This window comes from Procambarus clarkii, chromosome 18 (assembly GCF_040958095.1).
Source record: "Procambarus clarkii isolate CNS0578487 chromosome 18, FALCON_Pclarkii_2.0, whole genome shotgun sequence".
In the NCBI taxonomy this organism is placed as follows: Eukaryota; Metazoa; Arthropoda; class Malacostraca; order Decapoda; family Cambaridae; genus Procambarus; species Procambarus clarkii.
In genome coordinates this window covers 38,576,819-38,595,740 of record NC_091167.1, presented here as the reverse complement: position 1 = coordinate 38,595,740, position 18,922 = coordinate 38,576,819, and the positions used below count along the sequence as shown (strand labels likewise).

At 42.7% G+C, this 18,922-nt stretch overlaps 1 protein-coding gene across 6 annotated transcripts; it reads right to left on the bottom strand.

The window, feature by feature from the left end:
- Window positions 1-484: 484 nt before the first annotated feature.
- LOC123754418 (uncharacterized) lies at window positions 485-18,888 on the bottom strand. Of its 6 annotated transcripts, none has more exons than XM_045736812.2 (6): window positions 18,796-18,888; window positions 7,793-7,949; window positions 6,702-6,830; window positions 6,341-6,472; window positions 4,132-4,237; window positions 485-1,934 (listed from the first exon to the last, which is right to left on the bottom strand). In XM_045736812.2, the coding sequence occupies exons 2-6, from the start codon at window positions 7,922-7,924 to the stop codon at window positions 1,846-1,848; spliced, it is 588 nt and encodes a 195-aa protein (XP_045592768.1). In that variant the 5' UTR covers window positions 7,925-7,949; window positions 18,796-18,888; the 3' UTR covers window positions 485-1,845. The 6 variants fall into 6 exon arrangements, with proteins under 6 accessions (XP_045592768.1, XP_045592770.1, XP_045592769.1 ...); XM_045736814.2 differs by having other exon boundaries at window positions 7,838-7,949; window positions 18,796-18,887; XM_045736813.2 differs by having other exon boundaries at window positions 7,793-7,945; window positions 18,796-18,861.
- Between the last annotated feature and the right edge of the window lie 34 nt (window positions 18,889-18,922).

Sequence of the window (18,922 nt, the reverse complement as noted above, 5' to 3'; positions counted from 1 at the left end):
TGAAATTGGCCCCAAGAGTGTAACACTTATATGCTGTGCTTACTATATTAACTTGCAATGTTAAATGGGATTCTTGTATTGTGATTTTTGTATTTGTACTCACTAAATTTGTGCGCCCCTTGAGGGACTTGAAGTAGAGGGGAATAGAAATAGCCTAAGCTACTCTATCCCTTTGAGATGTATTTTTTCTTGTCTCAGTAAACATACTTGAACTTGAACACTCAAGAGGGATACACTTAGGGGGGATACACTCAGAAGGGATACACTTAGGAGGATACACTCAGAAGGGATACACTCAAGAAGGACACACTCAGGAGGGATATACTCAGAGGGGGATACACTCAGGGGGGGGGGATACACTCAAGGGGGACACACTCAGGGGGATACACTCAGGAGGGAAACACTCAGGGAACTGAGCACATTAAACAAGAAACACAATATGTGGTGGATTACATCCACCAGTAATCAGTAATTAAAGAAGACACGATATCACATATTTTATTTACACATTTTGAGATTCTATTACAGCAATAATTTCTCCAGATGAAACTATAATGATATATAAGGCAGGGTGGCTTTGACCAGTGTCAGAGGTGATATATTATGGTTATTAAAAGCCGCATCAATAGCAGGTCAGGTCAAGTTTTGAGTTTGTTGACTGAATTGTGTTTCAAATTGACTAAATTTGAGTTTCAGTCAATTTGTATTAACTTAATGTTACGAGATCCATCTACAAAAACACATTATTCTTGTTTGTATTAAACGTTACATTGGTCTGTATCAGAGTATATTACATAAATATTTTAGCAGCGAAATGCCCACACTTATATCTGCCAAATCGCTAATACGTAAATAAATACATAATTTTGACTGGTTTTTCAATTATATTGGAGTTTGTGTAACTCATCATGCCACTATGCTTTTGTGGCAGTACTGCCGAGAAAAAAACAGTTTAGGAAACCTCATAATATCGCCTGACGTCCACCCAAAGGTGATCCAAAGATAAGCTTAAAACTGAACCTGACTAAATATTTAGAACGTTATAACAGTGAGGGGCTAATGTTATATTTGAGTGTATTTGAATATAACTGTATAGGTGATGTTATACATTGAACTATATAGGGCGGCGGTTGTGGTGTAGTGATGAGTAATCAAGGAGAGTGTAGACTCACAAAATATAGCATTCACACAAGTAAACTAAACTTTACACAACATGCTCAAAACACTTAAAAGCACACATACAGAAGTGCGAAGTATTCCAACAGGAAGGCAGCTTCCCAAGTAGTAAACTATATATATATATATTCTGTGAATCGGTGATTCCTATATTCCAATCCACAATAAATATTTAATTACTGAAAGATTAACATTGCTAAATATACTTATTAAATAAAACCATAAGATATTAACTCTGTGTACAGTAAAAGGAAGGGAAAGGGTTGTGAACGGTTTTTAGTTATAAAATGAGGAAATATATGATTGATGTTATCAACATAAGTCAGTTTAATAGATAAGAGGTGTGTATACACATAAAGAACATTCCTTGGTCTCTTTTTGTATTTTCTCGATTCAAAAAGTTAATCTGGTTTCTTGACTCACATTCTATTAAATGTATACTTTTCGGCTTAAATGTCAACATTTTTATTTGAATACAAATGTGCAAAGTTATGGCGTCAGTTTACATAATTTAGTGGAAACATTCAGCATCTTAGTTAAATTTTTACATCCAGGTGGCATCAAGGGGTCATGTGTGTAAATGGTATACTTTTTCGAGGCTTTTCAAGACCCTCTTTAGAAAAATAGTTTACATCTTAGAGGCCTCACAGGTGACTCTTTGTAAATGGTTTACATCTTGGTGTTAGAGGCCTCTATATCCTCTACAGTGTTCATGGCCGGGTTGTCGTATCCGTCACTCCTTATTATTGGCTCATCCGCTGGGGAGAAATAGAGAAATAATAATAATAAATAATAATAATAATAATAATAATAATAATAATAATAATAATAATAATAATAATAAAATCTAGCAATACGAGAATCCTATTCAGTAACAAATATAGAGTCCCTGTATTGGTACAGATAACTGCAGAGAAAGAAAAATGCAGTTCTTGCTGGGATTTCATTTCATAACGCGTGATAGAATTGATGAATTAACAGAGTTTACCTTCAACGGAGTTGACTGTAACCTTGGATTGCCTATAGGCAGTTTGAGGAAAATAATGCACAAAGAACTTCGTGAAAATGGTGTAGATTTGGGACAGTGAACTGTGTACTAGTTATTCTATCTATCGTCATACTATCATACAAGAACAGCCACATATCTGTGGATCATACAGTAAAATCAGCAGACTCCTAGAAGTTACTACTGCTCGGCTTAGACTCGGTTATAAGTCTGGGAGTTTGTATCACCTGTTACTGTAACTCTGACCAAATGTAAACTGTGTCAGCAAAAGTATTCGCCCGCCCTGCATCACTACGTGATGAAAACGTGGAAAAATGAGAGATTTTATAGGAAATTGTATAACAAATACACAAGAAATGTGTGAGTATTTAACTGAAAATAATCTGTTACTTGGTCTTAAACAATTATCCACAGTTTGCTAACGGTAGGTAGTAATGCTGGTGATTATAACCCCTCCCATAACCGTCAATTGGATGGCTATGTGGCGCAGGAGAAACAAATTAAAATATTATATATGGAATTACCTCGACAAGCAAACTTATTCTATGCGTTAAGACCTCTTGTGAACACAGAGATGACAGTTTGACCAACTATGAAGATATTGTTAGTTTATGTTAACAAATTATGTAGCTACCTCATCAGTACTGTAACTTGCTTAGCTAAACGAAGTTGGTCAGCTCTTGAACCCATTATATGCCGCTGTAACCTTTTCCACTACCGCCTACGACATGGGTATGGGGTGCATAATAAATCTGAACTCTAAATTTAAAACAAAAAAATTCCAACTAGTGAGGTATACAATAGAATGAATAATATAATAATAATAATACTGATAAAAATAAATGTAATAATATATAATATAAAGAAACTGGTGTTGGCTAAAGGCCTATCAACCTTTAACAATTATTAAGGCCAACACAAAAGTTATTGACTAACCAGAGTGTACATCTTTATCCTAAATGTGGTCCATGACTAAAGTAAACTTTCAAAATATACATTAAGAAACGGGGTAAACTTCGCGGTGTACATATCCTTGCATTGATGGAAAAATAATAATAAAAATAATAAATCACACAACATCTAGGTGTCAATAATATTCAAAATTGATGTTTCAGGTCTACAGATGTTTATCCTTCCCCAAGGAACACTCTGTGCTAAATAACATCAAAGAAAGCCAAAATAGACTTGTCTGCGACATGTTATTAAGCTTTTAGGCAAGTCAGTTGGAACACCACTGAGGCTGCAAGCTTCCTTGTAGCCAATACTCAAGTATCCTTTACTTTCTTATCGACTAAAGCAATCTCTTAGGGTATGTACACTGATGGGGATACCCTGCCCTGCGACTGATTAATTGATTGATTGATGAAGATTAAGCCACCCAAAAGGTGACACGGGCATAAATAGCCCGTAAGTGGGTGGCCCTTTGGAGCCATTACCAGTATCAATGGCTGATACTGGAGATCTGTGGAGGTGCGACTGCACCCTATGGAGAGGTCGTGACCTCTGCTGCGACTGATGGGTGTAAATTCTTATATACTCTACTATGGTGCTGCTCTGATGCTGATTAAGAGATTTCAATTTACAGGAGAAAGAGATGAATATTAGTTAACGCTACATCGAGTGTGTATATCAATTATGTGTTAAGTAAAAAATTGAATGTAATATTATTGAATAATATGAAAATGATTGGCTCATATTCAGATATCTTTTTAATATATTTGTTATAATTCATACAAGTAGAAAGGGAGTTTAAACATCTCTAGCCTCACAAAGGTTGTTAAAACATCGCTTGCATCACCAAAGAAAGTTTAAACATTGTTAGACTTGCCAATGGTAATTTAAATATCGCTAGCCCTTATTAATGGAAATTTTCCCAGCATTACAATAACCAGAGCTCCAAACAAAACGTTGTGAATGCTACTAAAACAAATAAGTGCGACTCCACTCACCATTATCTTGGGGTTTGGGCCTCCATTGATTCTTATAGACGAAGCAGCCGGCAGCGAACAGTGCGAAGATGACGAGAGCGGCTATCAGTCCTGTTATGAATTGTGTCTGTGGAGAGACAACAAAGAAAGGTGATTTACATTTTCGAAAAGTTCAGCGAAGATTTGTAATTGATTTGACAAATCTCGGCGCGGCCAATCATATTAGAAAGCTGAAGATATTTGTCTTAGTTGTCATTATATATTTTTTTGCACCGTATACAACTCTCAGTTCTGTAGCGTTCAACAGATAGGCGGAAAAAATTAATTCATGTCTCTTTTTCAATCTCTCTCTCCAATGATCATCTCCTTTTCACTTTTGAATCTTCTTCCATCTCTCGGCCTTTTTCTTCATCTGTCAGTGTTTCTCCACTTCACAGACTCATTCCAACTCACAACGTTTAATTGCCTCGCATTCCTATTTATTCCACAACACCTATCTCAATGCATTTTCGTATCTAGGAACATCTACCAATCATGCAAAGTTTGCATTCTTCTCAGAATCTCCCAACCACTAGATTCCTAACAAAAACCTATCAATTCACATTCTTTCCCATCCTCTCAAGCTCTCCTAATACTACAAGTCCCTCGATTGTTTCAAGCGTGGGTTGGACATGTATATGAGTGGGATTGGGTGGTTATAGATAGGAGCTGCCTCGTATGGGCCAATAGGCCTTCTGCAGTTACCTTTATTCTTATGTTCTTATGTTCTTATTCTTACAACCTCCTCATAACACACAGTCCTCAGCCTCACACAGTATTGCACCCATATCCTACCTACCCATTAATAAACTGAAAACATAAACATACTGGGGATATAGGAAGCAAACTATCCAAGATGAGCGTCAAGATCTGGTATACAAATTAAAATTAATTCACAAATAAGTAAGGTTCAATGAAAGAGAACCCGATGTGATTGCAATACTAAAAAAGAAAATCACTAACCTAACTTCAACTTGGAAATGGGGTAAATATTCATCCCAGAAATAAACAAAAGAAGGCCCCAAATAAGAAATCTAAGACACTAAAACAAAAATTAATAGAAGCACTACTGAGAGAAGCAACACCAGCACAGATAATAAAAGCAAAATTGCTGACCACGGGGGGGACATAAAGTATATTGACCAGACCACACACTAGAAGGTGAAGGGACGACGACGTTTCGGTCCGTCCTGGACCATTCTCAAGTCGATTTGAGAATGGTCCATGACGGACCGAAACGTCGTCGTCCCTTCACCTTCTAGTGTGTGGTCTGGTCAACATACTTTAGCCACGTTATTGTGACTCATCGCCGACATAAAGTATAGAAAGACTGAGAGTTGAGAAACCTCCAAGATGTGAGAGGTGTGAGGGGTGAAAACAAAAGTCGTTGTTATTGGTTGTTGTTATGTTGTTATAGATTCAGCTACTCGGAACAAGTGCCAAGTAGCACGGGCTATGGTGAGCCCGTAACTTACCTGGCACAGGAGCGGGGCAAGTAGCACGGGCTATGGTAAGCTCGTAGTGAACTTACCTGGCACAGGAGCGTTTTTTTTTTGTTATTGAAAAGGATTTCACTAACATAACATGTTAAAGATGTCAAAGGAAAAAAGAGGCAAGAGATACACCTCGCTTCCAGGATCCGATCTTCACCCAGAATAAGAAGGGCATTGAGAACTTCGAGCATGAAATTCCACAGGGAGCCAACGACCATTATATCCTGACCTATGACTATACTACAGCACTATCTTATGTATGACCCTCTGTCCTGCGTGACAGTGAATACCAGCATTACCCTCACTTTAATAAGACTTTATCAAAATCCTCAGATTAGGCAAAATTGTAATTAATTTTGCCAATAAAGATGTTAATAATAATAACTAAAAGTAAAGGAAAGGAGAATATACCAGAGAAAAAAGAATACGAGAGTATCTGGGAATTAAGCAAAGGGAGAAACGACAGTCCAAGAAATGACGGAATAAGTCAAAAAGGGGATTTACAGAGGCTGAGATGAGGTACATAACCCCATTAAAGTATCAACACAAGAGAGAATATAATAACCTGCTCTTTAAAATAAACAAGGCATAGAAACAAAAGAAAAAAAGCGGGAGAACGTGTAAAAAATTAAGATAAAGAAAACCGACGCAGATAGGAATTCGACCAAGAAACTTATAAAGATCAGAAGGCGACTTACGCGATAGATTTGGCTCCAGAGGTTGTCGGGAGGCAAGGGGCGGACGCGCACGGAGACAGGGTGACCAAACATGCTGTTGACGCCTTGTCGTCTCATGCACAGGTGGGTCCCGTCGTGGTGGATCTTGATAGACTGCAAATGAAACTAATTGTCAATATTCTGAAGGAATAACAATAATACTATTCCACACACAGAGATCACACTAACGTGATGCATCAAATGAACTTATGTATGACCCTCTGTCCTGCGACAGAGGGTCAGAGGATTTGTTCAATAATACTATTAATAACAACCAACGAAGCTACTATTAATTACACTTATAACAACAATCAGAGATAGAAAGGTAGAAAATGCCCGTTACCTTGAATATAACGCTGCCGTTGGCGAAAACGGTGAGTTCCTCGTCAGTGTAGTCGACAGGGAAGGCGTCTTTGACTCCGTGCAGCAGGAAGTAGGCCATGTCACCACTTCCAGGACAGTCCAGCTGGTACTGCGAGACACAGGTGCCACATTTGTCATAGGTTTGGTGCTTGGTGGGGGGGGGGGGTTAAGGCTTATCACCCACGGGAGGGTTATTATGGCCACCATAAGGTACTTACTGACCAGCCAGCAAGTTATACTTTAAGGTAAGATTAAGGTTAACTCTTACTTTAAACTCTTACCTTACCTCTTAAGATTAAGGTAAACTCTTAGGGGTGTGTACCCCAAGAAATGTGGTACTCTTCTCGGTGGCTGACAGTCGTATCGACGGTAATTACCTTTGGCTGACAGTCGTATCGACGGTAATTACCTTTGGCTGACAGTCGTATCGACGGTAATTACTTTTGGCTGACAGTCGTATCGACGGTAATTACCTTTGGCTGACAGTCGTATCGACGGTAATTACTTTTGGCTGACAGTCGTATCGACGGTAATTACCTTTGGCTGACAGTCGTATCGACAGTAATTACTATTACTATTTTTGTTACTCCTACTATTACTATTACTATACTATACAGCTTCTCAGCTTCAACAAGTAACATATCAACCTGCATTGGCATTGTGCCCTGGTGAGGCCACTCCAGACCGACAACCCGAGCGCCACTCCATAGTCTCCTGAGACTGATGGATGCCTACTACTACAACTACAACACTACTACCACTACTACTTCTTCTACTACTACTACAACACTGCTACTACTGCTACCACTACTACTACTACCACTACTACTTCTTCTACTACTACTATAACACTACTACTACTGCTACCACTACTACTACTACTACTACTACAATAAACTACAGCTCCTACACTTCTAACGTACTCTGCACATTTCGTACAGGCAAATGGTTAACTGACCTCTGTAAATGCTTGGAATATATCATCTACCGTGGCGAATACCACAAGTGGGAGAACACTTACAAAACAGTTGTTCTTCTTTGAGAAAAGTACAATTGGGAACATTACTTACAGCGAGTGTTCACTTTGGTGATCAGCACAACTGGGAGAACACTTACAAATGTGTTCTCCTTAGGGACGTCGGTGGCCCGGGCAGTGGGAGCCAGGAAGACCATCACAGTCAGAAGGATCACGTGGTACTGCATTGTCACACCTGCGGCAGGAGGCTACCTGAGGGAGGGAGTGTACTACAGTATTGTATTCAGCCTAAGACTCGCTGGCAGGAGAAGCGGGGCCAGGGAAGGAAGGGGCGAGTGGAAGTCAATGAATTCCGCTCGATCCTTTCTCGTCGTAATTCCCTACAATTACAATTACGACGAGAAATGTGGAGATTGTAATATTGCATTAACTGGACAGGATCGAGGTTAAGAGGCGGGGCTAGGGAGCTAATGCTCAGCCAAACAAATGTATACGCGTGCACTACACACACACACACACACACACACACACACACACACACACACACACACACACACACACACACACACACACATTTTTTCAGTGTTAGGGCAGTTAACAAATAAAATACATTAGACAGTGATGTGGTGGAGGCTGATTCCATACACAGTTTCAAATGTAGATATAATAGAGCCCAGTAGGCTCAGGAATCTGTACACCAGTTGATTGACAGTTGAGAGGCGGGACCAAAGAGTCAGAGCTCAATCCCCCCACAAACACAACTAGGTGAGTACACACACACAAACTAACAATCATCATCGTCGCAGTTTCTGCAACTACTATAACAAAAACAAAAAACATAAACAAAATAAGCAAAACAACAAAAACAGACCACAGGCTCAATTTTTGTTTTGTTCCGAAGGACGAGTTTACTGGGCAGCGTCACTCATCCTGTGAGTGACCCACACTGCTATAGTGACAGTACTGGGCAGCGTCACTCTTCCTGTGAGTGACTGTACTGCTAGAGTGACAGTACTGGGCAGCGTCACTCATCCTGTGAGTGACCCACACTGCTATAGTGACAGTACTGGGCAGCGTCACTCTTCCTGTGAGTGACTGTACTGCTAGAGTGACAGTACTGGGCAGCGTCACTCATCCTGTGAGTGACCACACTGCTATAGTGACAGTACTGGACAGCGTCACTCATCCTGTGAGTGACCACACTGCTAGAGTGACAGTACTGGGCAGCGTCACTCATCCTGTGAGTGACCCACACTGCTATAGTGACAGTACTGGACAGCGTCACTCATCCTGTGAGTGACCCACATATACCTGAATTTACCTGAAGGGCCACTACCTCTCCAGTGGCCTCGACGAGGACGAGAAGGTAATGTAATTATCAGGAAAAAACGCTAAGCCAAAACAACTAAACCAGCACTTAGAAGGGATAAGGATAAGGATTCTTGTCCTCGGAAGCGGCTGCTTGTCCTCGAGGAGGACTGAAAGTCGCTACAAGGTTATATATAACAATAATAACCTCGAGAAGAACTCGACCTCGCAGTGTTTCCGTAAATTATTCAGTAAATACTAACGAAAGATGCACAGGTTTCGTAAATAAATACGTGTCTGTGTTTTTGTTTATGTAAATCCTGTTTCGGGGCCTTTTTTACGCGTGATATAGTCTGATTCTCATCCCCCATTCACGTGAATGGGGGAATGAGCTGATTCTCATTCCCCATTCCCAGGCTCATTCCTTCCCCATGCAAACACGTGATGGCGTCACAGTCAGGACCTTCAGTGCCCCAACACCCTTCATTACACATCCCCCAATCTCAAATTGCCACTCCTCCAACTCATCCCTCCCCCCCTCACACTTCACCACACTCCCCCACACCTCAACTCATATATTCACCCCAAACTCAACCAATCCAGAAAATTTGTGTTTGCTGCCTCACTTGGAAAATCCTGTTGTGTGTTGTGGAGACTGAGCGTCCGCTGTCAGACTACACCTCCTCCCCCAGCCACACCTCCCCCAGCCACAGCGCCACCACAGTCATCACCACCCCAGCCACAGCTCCCCCAGCCACAGCACCACCACAGTCATCACCACCCCAGCCACAGCTCCCCCAGCCACAGCACCACCACAGTCATCACCACCCCAGCCACAGCTCCCCCAGCCACAGCACCACCACAGTCATCACCACCACAGTCACCACCACCCCAGCCACAGTCCCGGCACTAGACAATGCTGACCAGATTAACGAGCAATTGGTCAGATCACATTCCCACAACCATGTCCCACCTATACCGCCAGGACTGATCACACACTCACCTGTCCAGCTGTCCAATCACTTGGGCTGGACGGTAGAGCGACGGTCTCGCTTCATGCAGGTCGCCGTTTAATCCACGACCGTCCAAGTGGTTGGGTACCATTCCTTTCCCCCAGTCCCATCCCAAATCCTTATCCTGATTCCTTCCCAGTGCTATATAGTCGTAATGGCTTGGCGCTTTCCCTGATAATTCCCTCCCCTCATGTGTCCAGTTACGTTGAATCAACGTTATTGACGTCGATTCAACGTGTTTTGTCCAACACGTGCCCACACGACTCGTACATCTTTCCTCAAAGACGTACAAGTTTGGAGATGCTACGAGGTCCTCGTCACGAAGTGCCAGATTCACGAAGCAGTTACGCAAATACTTACGAACGTGTACATCTTTCCTCAATCTTTGACGGCTTTGGTTACATTTACTAAACAGTTTACAATCATGAAAACTTCCCAATCAACTGTTGTTGATGTTATAAACCGCTTCTTGGTGTTTCGGAGCTCATTAACTGTTTAATAATTGTAAACAAAGCCGCCAAAGATTGAGAAAAGATGTATAGGTTCGTAAGTGCTTGCGTAACTGCTTCGTGAATCTGGCCCCGAGGTTATCATTGTTCTAGACTACATCGTAACCCTTCGGAGCCTAACAAAAATATTCAATAAACGCAAACTGAGCCTCTGTGATCGGGGAAGAGATGTTTTTGAGATATATACAAGAGTTGTTACATTCTTGTACAGCCACTAGTACGCGTAGCGTTTCGGGCAAGTCCTTAATCCTATGGTCCCTGGAATACGATCCCCTGCCGCGAAGAATCGTTTTTTCATCCAAGTACACATTTTACTGTTGCGTTAAACAGAGGCTACAGTTAAGGAATTGCGCCCAGTAAATCCTCCCCGGCCAGGATACGAACCCATGACATAGCGCTCGCGGAACGCCAGGCGAGTGTCTTACCACTACACCACGGAGACTGCTGAGGTTTCTGCGGAGGACTGACTGCGGAGGACTGCTGATGTAGAGGTTTCGCAAGTGGATGATTGTTAGTCCTGAGAGCAGCACCAGAAGATGCAGCAAGGACAGAGTGTAGTGCTCAGCGGAACACAACACTAATATAGAGGACTTAAAGATGGAAAGACGAGTTCGCAATAGCGGTTGTGGGGTGAGGGAGAGAGTGAGGTATTGAGGTAGGAGTGAGGTAGGAGTGAAGGTAGGAGAGAAAGTAGAGAGATGAGAGATAGGGAAACAGTGGTTGAGAAATAGGAAAGAGGTCGATGTTTGAGGAAAGGGGAAGTGCAGTGTTTGCGAACCTTGGGTGTTGTCATTGTTTTTCACATGACTCAGGCTTATCTTTGCTTTACACGTGTGTGTGTGTGTGTGTGTGTGTGTGTGTGTGTGTGTGTGTGTGTGTGTGTGTGTGTGTGTGTGTGTGTGTGTGTGTGTGTGTGTGTGTGTGTGTGTGTGTGTGTGTGTGTGTGTGTGTGTGTGTGTGTGTGTGTGTGTTTGTGTGTGTGTGCGTGTGTGTGTGTGTGTGTGTCTGTGTGTGTGTCTGTGTGTGTGTGTGTGTGTGTGTGTGTGTGTGTGTGTGTGTGTGTGTGTGTGTGTGTGTGTGTGTGTGTGTGTGTGTGTGTGTGTGTGTTTGTGTGTGTGTGCGTGTGTATTCACCTAGTTGTTCTTGCGGGGGTTGAGCTCTGCTCTTTCGCCTACCTCTCAACTGTCAATCAACTGAAATTAACTACTAATGTTTTTTTTTTCCACACATACACACACACCCAGGAAGCAGCTCCGTAACAGCTGTCTAGCTCCCAGGTACCTATTTACTGCTAGGTAACAGGCGCATCAGAGTGAAAGAAACTTTACCCATCTGTTTCCGCCATTTTCCACACATTTGTTGTATAGGTTTGAGTGTGCGCACGCGCGTTGCTCTTTGAGTTAATACCATCAGAATTCGAATAAAAACATTCTAGTGTTCTTAGGACTGCTTCTCATATATCATTAATATATGTAGATGAAGAACAAAAAGAACCACATCAGTAAGATATTCACATCATCATGGCAAAAAAAAGAGTGCACACTCTCGGTAATTAATTAAAAGAGTAATTAGGAGTTAATGGCTTCGCTCCAAGACGCCAACATTGACGTATGCTGGGCTCAGTCTTATACATATCACCGGCCGTCGCCGGTAAACTCAAGAACGCCCAAAAACAAGAGGGCCTAAACGTCAGAAAAGTATGTACCTCTTTGTGTCATTTATACTTTTTTAACACACCTAATTTAGCTTTATGCATCCGAACCTAACCTAGCTCAGGGGCACCGCTCCTGTGCCAGGTAAGTTACGGGTTCACCACAGGAGCCGGTCGGCCGAGCGGACAGCACACTGGACTTGTGATCCTGTGGTCCTGGGTTCGATCCCAGGAGCCGGCGAGAAACAATGAGCAAAGTTTCTTTCACCCTATGCCCCTGTTACCTAGCAGTAAAATAGGTACCTGGGTGTTAGTCAGCTGTCACGGGATGCTTCCTGGGGGTGGAGGCCTGGTCGAGGACCGGGCCGCGGGGACACTAAAGCCCCGAAATCATCTCAAGATAACCTCAAGAAGATAGCCCGTAACTACTAGGAACTTGTTCCGAGTAGCTGAATCTATAATAACATAATAACAACCTAGCTGAACTTAACCTAATCTCTAAACTAATCTTACCCAACCCAGCTCAACCTAATCCAATCTAATCTAACCCAAGAAAGCCTAACCTAACCTAACCCAGGCTAACCTTACTTAACACAACGAAAAAAGACAAAAATATTGTATATATAGTCTGCACGAGGTGTGACGTCATAATGACGTTACAACTGTAATGTCGGGACAGGTTTTAGACTAGGGTGAGATAAAGTGTGTCCTACAGTTGTATGATTTCATTGCAACATGGAGGGGGGATTAGAGATTAGATTTGTTCATTTGATTCGTATTTCTATGTTTGGCTTTGGAGACAAGCTCGTTACAATTTGATTGTAAGCTATTTAATGCTTGTAATTAGCAATGGGAGTTTGAAATCAATAATAATTTTGAGTGCTACCAAGATAGCTAACAGTTCAATTTGCAAGCTAGACGCTCAGTTACTGACTCTTGTATTCATTTCAACTGTGCTTCCATCGAGCTAATGAACAATAACAACACCTCCTGCCCTCATTGTAGCTAAATTGAGGGATTCGTCGGAGTATATGGTCTGTGAGATCTTTTTTAGTGTTAAGTTTGTAGATTGTGTGTGTGTGTTTAAGGGTACTCGATTTAGTAGCCAGATGAGCACGGAGGGTCGTGTGTGTGATTAGTTTCTTGGTGAGGTATGCATAGGCGCCATTATGTGAAAAGGTACTATTTGCTAGGATGGAAGGAAGCGCTGCACCTTTTCATCTTGTATCTCGTGTTGTCCCTTCATTTTATTATGAGTGCCTGTTGTCTAAGTCTAGAATCATTAGTTCCATTGTGAATGTGTTCTAACAGTTCAATTGACACAATGGTATTTTCATCATCACGCAGAAACTTTAGTCCCATTGTAAGACTTAATTTAAAATATTCTATCTCGAATGCTTGGTATATTTAATTCTTTCCGCACCCTGGGAACTTTGGTGGTTATTAGACAGCCAAGTATAATCCTAGGGGGCTTATATTTTGCATTTTTTCTAACTCCGTGTGTCTCTAACCATCCTGAGAAATGGGGGATATACTTATACGAACTTCATCAGGACAAATGGAAGGACCTTCGACAAGCCACCGGCTTCCTGTCCTCAGTCAAGGTCCACTAGTGTTAGGTGGCCCTCAGGTAAATCACGGTAAAACTCATAGGTTATTCACTCTTCACCTATACTTCAGTAATTGTTCATATAAAAATAGGGTAAGAACACATTGTTGTATATACCTAAGCTTGTTGATATATAAAGACACTGAAGAGTAGAGCGAAGAGAAATATTTTGAGAACACAGTAATATGAGGGACGCAAAGTGTACGAACACCACAGTAATATGAGGGACGCAAAGGTGTACGAACACCACAGTAATATGAGGGACGCAAAGTGTACGAACACCACAGTAATATGAGGGACGCAAAGTGTACGAACACCACAGTAATATGAGGGACGCAAAGTGTACGAACACCACAGTAATATGAGGGACGCAAGGTGTACGAACACCACAGTAATATGAGGGACGCAAAGTGTACGAACACCACAGTAATATGAGGGACGCAAGGTGTACGAACACACAGTAATATGAGCGACGCAAGGTGTACGAACACACAGTAATATGAGGGACGCAAGGTGTACGAACACACAGTAATATGAGGGACGCAAGGTGTACGAACACACAGTAATATGAGGGACACAAAGTGTACGAACACCACAGTAATATAAGGGACACAAAGTGTACGAACACCACAGTAATATGAGGGACAGAAAGTGTACGAACACCACAGTAATATGAGGGACAGAAAGTGTACGAACACCACAGTAATATGAGGGACGCAAAGTGTACGAACACCACAGTACCGACCAAGGTCACCATGCTCCGCCCACCACAACACTGGAACTGCGCGACACCTCTGCGCAGTAGACGAGTTTGCGTGGCCACTGCTCAGAGGACTATAACACGTTAAATTTGTTCCATTATCTAGTTATATGTTCCATGTGAGGAGGAATGGTGGTGCCCATGTAACATAAGGCAGTGATTTTATTATTTAATTAGTTTATTTAAGCCCATTAGTGACATAAACAAGGGAAAAGGGAGGGTGATGGGGGATTTGTAAATGGAACTCGTCCAGTATGCGTCAATAAGCTTCCGGCGGTGCTCCATAATTTTCCTTCTTATGAAAGATTAAAAAATATTGCGGATAAAACGAAATTGAGTAGAGATATACTCTTAATAAATATACATATATAAATAAATACATATTAATATAACCAGAGATATACAAAATGATGTTCTGAATCACAGTGCTTTTAGATCGTTTGAGCCTGGTGATGACGTTCCTGGGCCTGACGTACCACATAGATTACAATGATCTTCCCATGTTGCTGTGGTTTGCTGTTTATGTGATTTATGCTAGAGACGAAATGCTACAGGGTGCTACAGGGTACTTCAGCTGCCCGGGCATGTACTTTACTTCAGGTGCCCGGGCATGTACTTTACTTCAGGTGCCCGGGCATGTACTTCAGGTGCCCGGGCAGGTACTTCAGGTGCCCTGGCAGGTACTTCAGGTGCCCGGGCATATACTTCAGGTGCCCGGGCATGTACTTCAGGTGCCCTGGCAGGTACTTCAGGTGCCCAGGCATATACTTCAGGTGCCCGGGCATGTACTTCAGGTGCCCTGGCAGGTACTTCAGGTGCCCGGGCATATACTTCAGGTGCCCGGGCATGTACTTCAGGTGCCCGGGCAGGTACTTCAGGTGCCCGGGCATATACTTCAGGTGCCCGGGCATGTACTTCAGGTGCCCTGGCAGGTACTTCAGGTGCCCGGGCATATACTTCAGGTGCCCGGGCATGTACTTCAGGTGCCCTGGCAGGTACTTCAGGTGCCCAGGCATATACTTCAGGTGCCCGGGCATGTACTTCAGGTGCCCGGGCATATACTTCAGGTGCCCGGGCATATACTTCAGATGCCCGGGCATATACTTCAGGTGCCCGGGCAGGTCTAAAACAAAAGAGAGAATGGTAGTTAGCTGCCATCTCTCGCCTTCGTTTATTTGTACTGAGAAAAAGAGGTTTGTCCACTTCACATGGCAGATGGATGAAATTCCACACACTATAAGAGAAAATGGCTGTTTGTCCGAACGGTTTCCTTGGCCAAGAGAATTCTGATTGGTTGGATCAGCCTCTGCCATCCCACACGACGAACATATCTCACGCACTAAATGCATGGGCAGCACACGGGAGACATCTCCCGTCACGCAGGGTGCAGTCGCACCTCCACAGATCTCCAGTATCATCTATTGATACTGGTAATGGCTCAAAAGGGCCACCACTTACGGGCTATTCATGCCCGCGCCACCTTTTGGGTGGACTTAATCTTCATCAATCAATCAATCAATCATGGGCAGCATTTAACACAAGCTTGAGGTGGCGGTGTGTGGTCTGGCCAGCCGCAGGATTAATATCAAACAGATTTCACTCATTTATACGAGTACACTTTGATCTTGAACATTTCTATATGTTTCACCAATAGTGATCCTGACGCATTTCACTGTGCCATCTTAGCATCGCCAGAGGCAGTGAGTGACTACGAAAGATTGATGGTGATTGATGAAGATTAAGCTTTAGAGGTGGCACGGGCATGAATAGCCCGTAAGTGGTAACTTATTTCGTGGTTACGAAATAACAATACAGCATTATGTTATCCATGCGTGAGTGATGAGAGGAGAAGAGGTGTTTCGTACACCGTAGCTAGACGTTTATGTTATTCACTTCAACAGAACCTGTCCTACATATACAACTCTATTGCGGGAACAACTCTTATATATCTTATAAGAAAGAGGAAAGAGTTTTGAAGGAAGCAATTGACAGAAACTTGAGTCTTACCAATATAGAATAAAACTTACTGCTGACCACATACTGCAAGAGTAAGACGTCTGCAAATTTTCCCAGACAGGATACTCCAATACCAAACAGAATGCATTGTAAGAGCTGAATGCTTTCAATATATAGACAAGACAGCAACACCCATTTCAAGGCAGAATGATGGAATGAATGAATGAATTCAAGGAAGAAATGAAGGGAAAATGGGCAGATTCTGAAGGCATCTAAACACACCATAAGGAAAGGTGTAAAACAGACATGAAATTACAAAATCAAATCTATCAACAAGGAATTTAAGACAGAAAATGAAAAAGTAAAAAACAGGACGGCATGGTAGGGAATGGAAGGCAGAGAAAGAGAAGAGAATTTGGGAAGAGGAAGGATAAACCAAATGGAGATGGAGGAAAGCAGGAAGTGATGGAGGCAGTTAGGGAGAGACTTCCTGACTGTAAATTATGAGGAAGAAAGGCAGGGAGTAATAGTTAAAGACAAAGGAAGAAAAGGAAGGCAGGGAAATAAAGAAAAATAAAGGAAGAGAGGTTAAAAAAGGAGAGAAATTGGCAGCCACTGATCACAACAATGTGGTTAAAACATGACAACTCAGAGTGACTCTACATCTCCTTCACTGTTTACCTCAGACAGTCAGCCAAGGAAGGCAGCTAGTCAACCAGTAAGCACGCCAGCCACCAAGCCAGGTAGCCAGCCACCAAGCCAGGTAGCCAGCCACCAAGCCAGGTAGCCAGCCACCAAGCCAGGTAGCCAGCCAGCCACCAAGCCAGGTAACCAGCCACCAAGCCAGTTAACCAGCCAGGAAGCCAGCCAGTTAACCAGTCAGGTAGCCAGCCAGTTAACCAGCCAAGTAGCCAGCCAGTTAACCAGGAAGTCTGCAAGGCAACCAGCAAGTAAATTTAGAAACCACACAATCAAACAAGTAGCTATTCAATCAACCAGTCAGTCAACCAGTCAGTATACAAGGCAAGAGAATACAAGGAGTGAGAAGTCGTTTGTTGCTGTACGTACCTGTGTAAATAAGTAGAAAAGATGAGAACCTAAGCATCACAAACTTAAATACAGAGTAATTTAGGACCTTCCATACCACATATCTGAATCCAGCTTTGGAGTATGCATCACCAGTGAAGAATCACTTTTCCAGATAAACATAAAACGAAGTTGGAGAAAATTCAGAAGTCTGCCACTAAATTGGTACCAGAACTAAGTCTTTACGATCAAAGACTTGAGGCATTATTACTAACGTAGCAGGAAGATAGAAGTTAGAGGCAGTATGATTAACACACAAATTTTTCTGGGAAATAGACAGGGTAGATTATATGGAATTGACGGAATATGCAAGGGAACAAAAATGAAAACTTAGTACCCAAATAAGCCACGGAGACATTCAAAATAATGCTTTCAGCAGCAGAATGAATAAGTGGAATGCACTAATTCATTTCGTCCGGGACAATAAGCCTGTGTATAGTGCATGCTTTAGGCTAGTATCGAGGTCCCACTAAGGACCCTCCCCAGGATGCAACCCAACAACAGTTGCCTAACTCCCGGGTACATATTTATTGCTAGGTGATCAGAGGCATTAGGTGGAGGGAAACGTGCCTAACTATTTCTGTTATTCCACCGGAATCGAACTCGGGATCCCCGAGATACGAAAGAGACGTTGGGACATTTTTCCTATCACCTGACACACCTGTTCACCTGTAATAAATTTGTTCCCGAGAGAATTAGTCACTTGTTGTGAGTTGCATCTTGGGGAAGGCCAGTAGCTGACCTAATGAGGCATCAGTAAGATCTGACGGGCATCCAGTCCCGGACAATTGGAAACCAATGATTGAGGCAAAGTGGCTCGGGAACCTTAAAACACACGTCGATTAAAGGTTGAGAAGCGGGGCCAAAGAGCTGAAGCTTAACCTCGACAAACATAATTACGTGAAACATAAACACATTCACACACCGTTGACAACGTTAAAATCTTATATGTCGAGATATTTGACGTTAGAAACGTGAACATAAGTGGAACTGAACACATCGTCCAAGGCCCTGGTGCACCCCACACTCACCACCTCCTGACGCTCACACACAGCCAGTCCGCACTAGTCCACACTCTCCCTCGTCCTCACACCTGACGCACCAGTCCCTGCTGTGTTTAGGTGCCCACAAGGCTGACAGTATCGTGCTGTTTATGTGTATATTCCTGGAGTGCAAGGATGGGCAGGGGGGTGAAGCAATAATTACCGTGTGTCTGGGAGTCGCTAGAACGTACGTCTGGCCTCTACAGATGTTGGACACACACTGGAAGTTCCACAATGGCTCGTCACCGTGACCCCCCATCCCCCCTCCCACACCATTATCCCACCTTCAC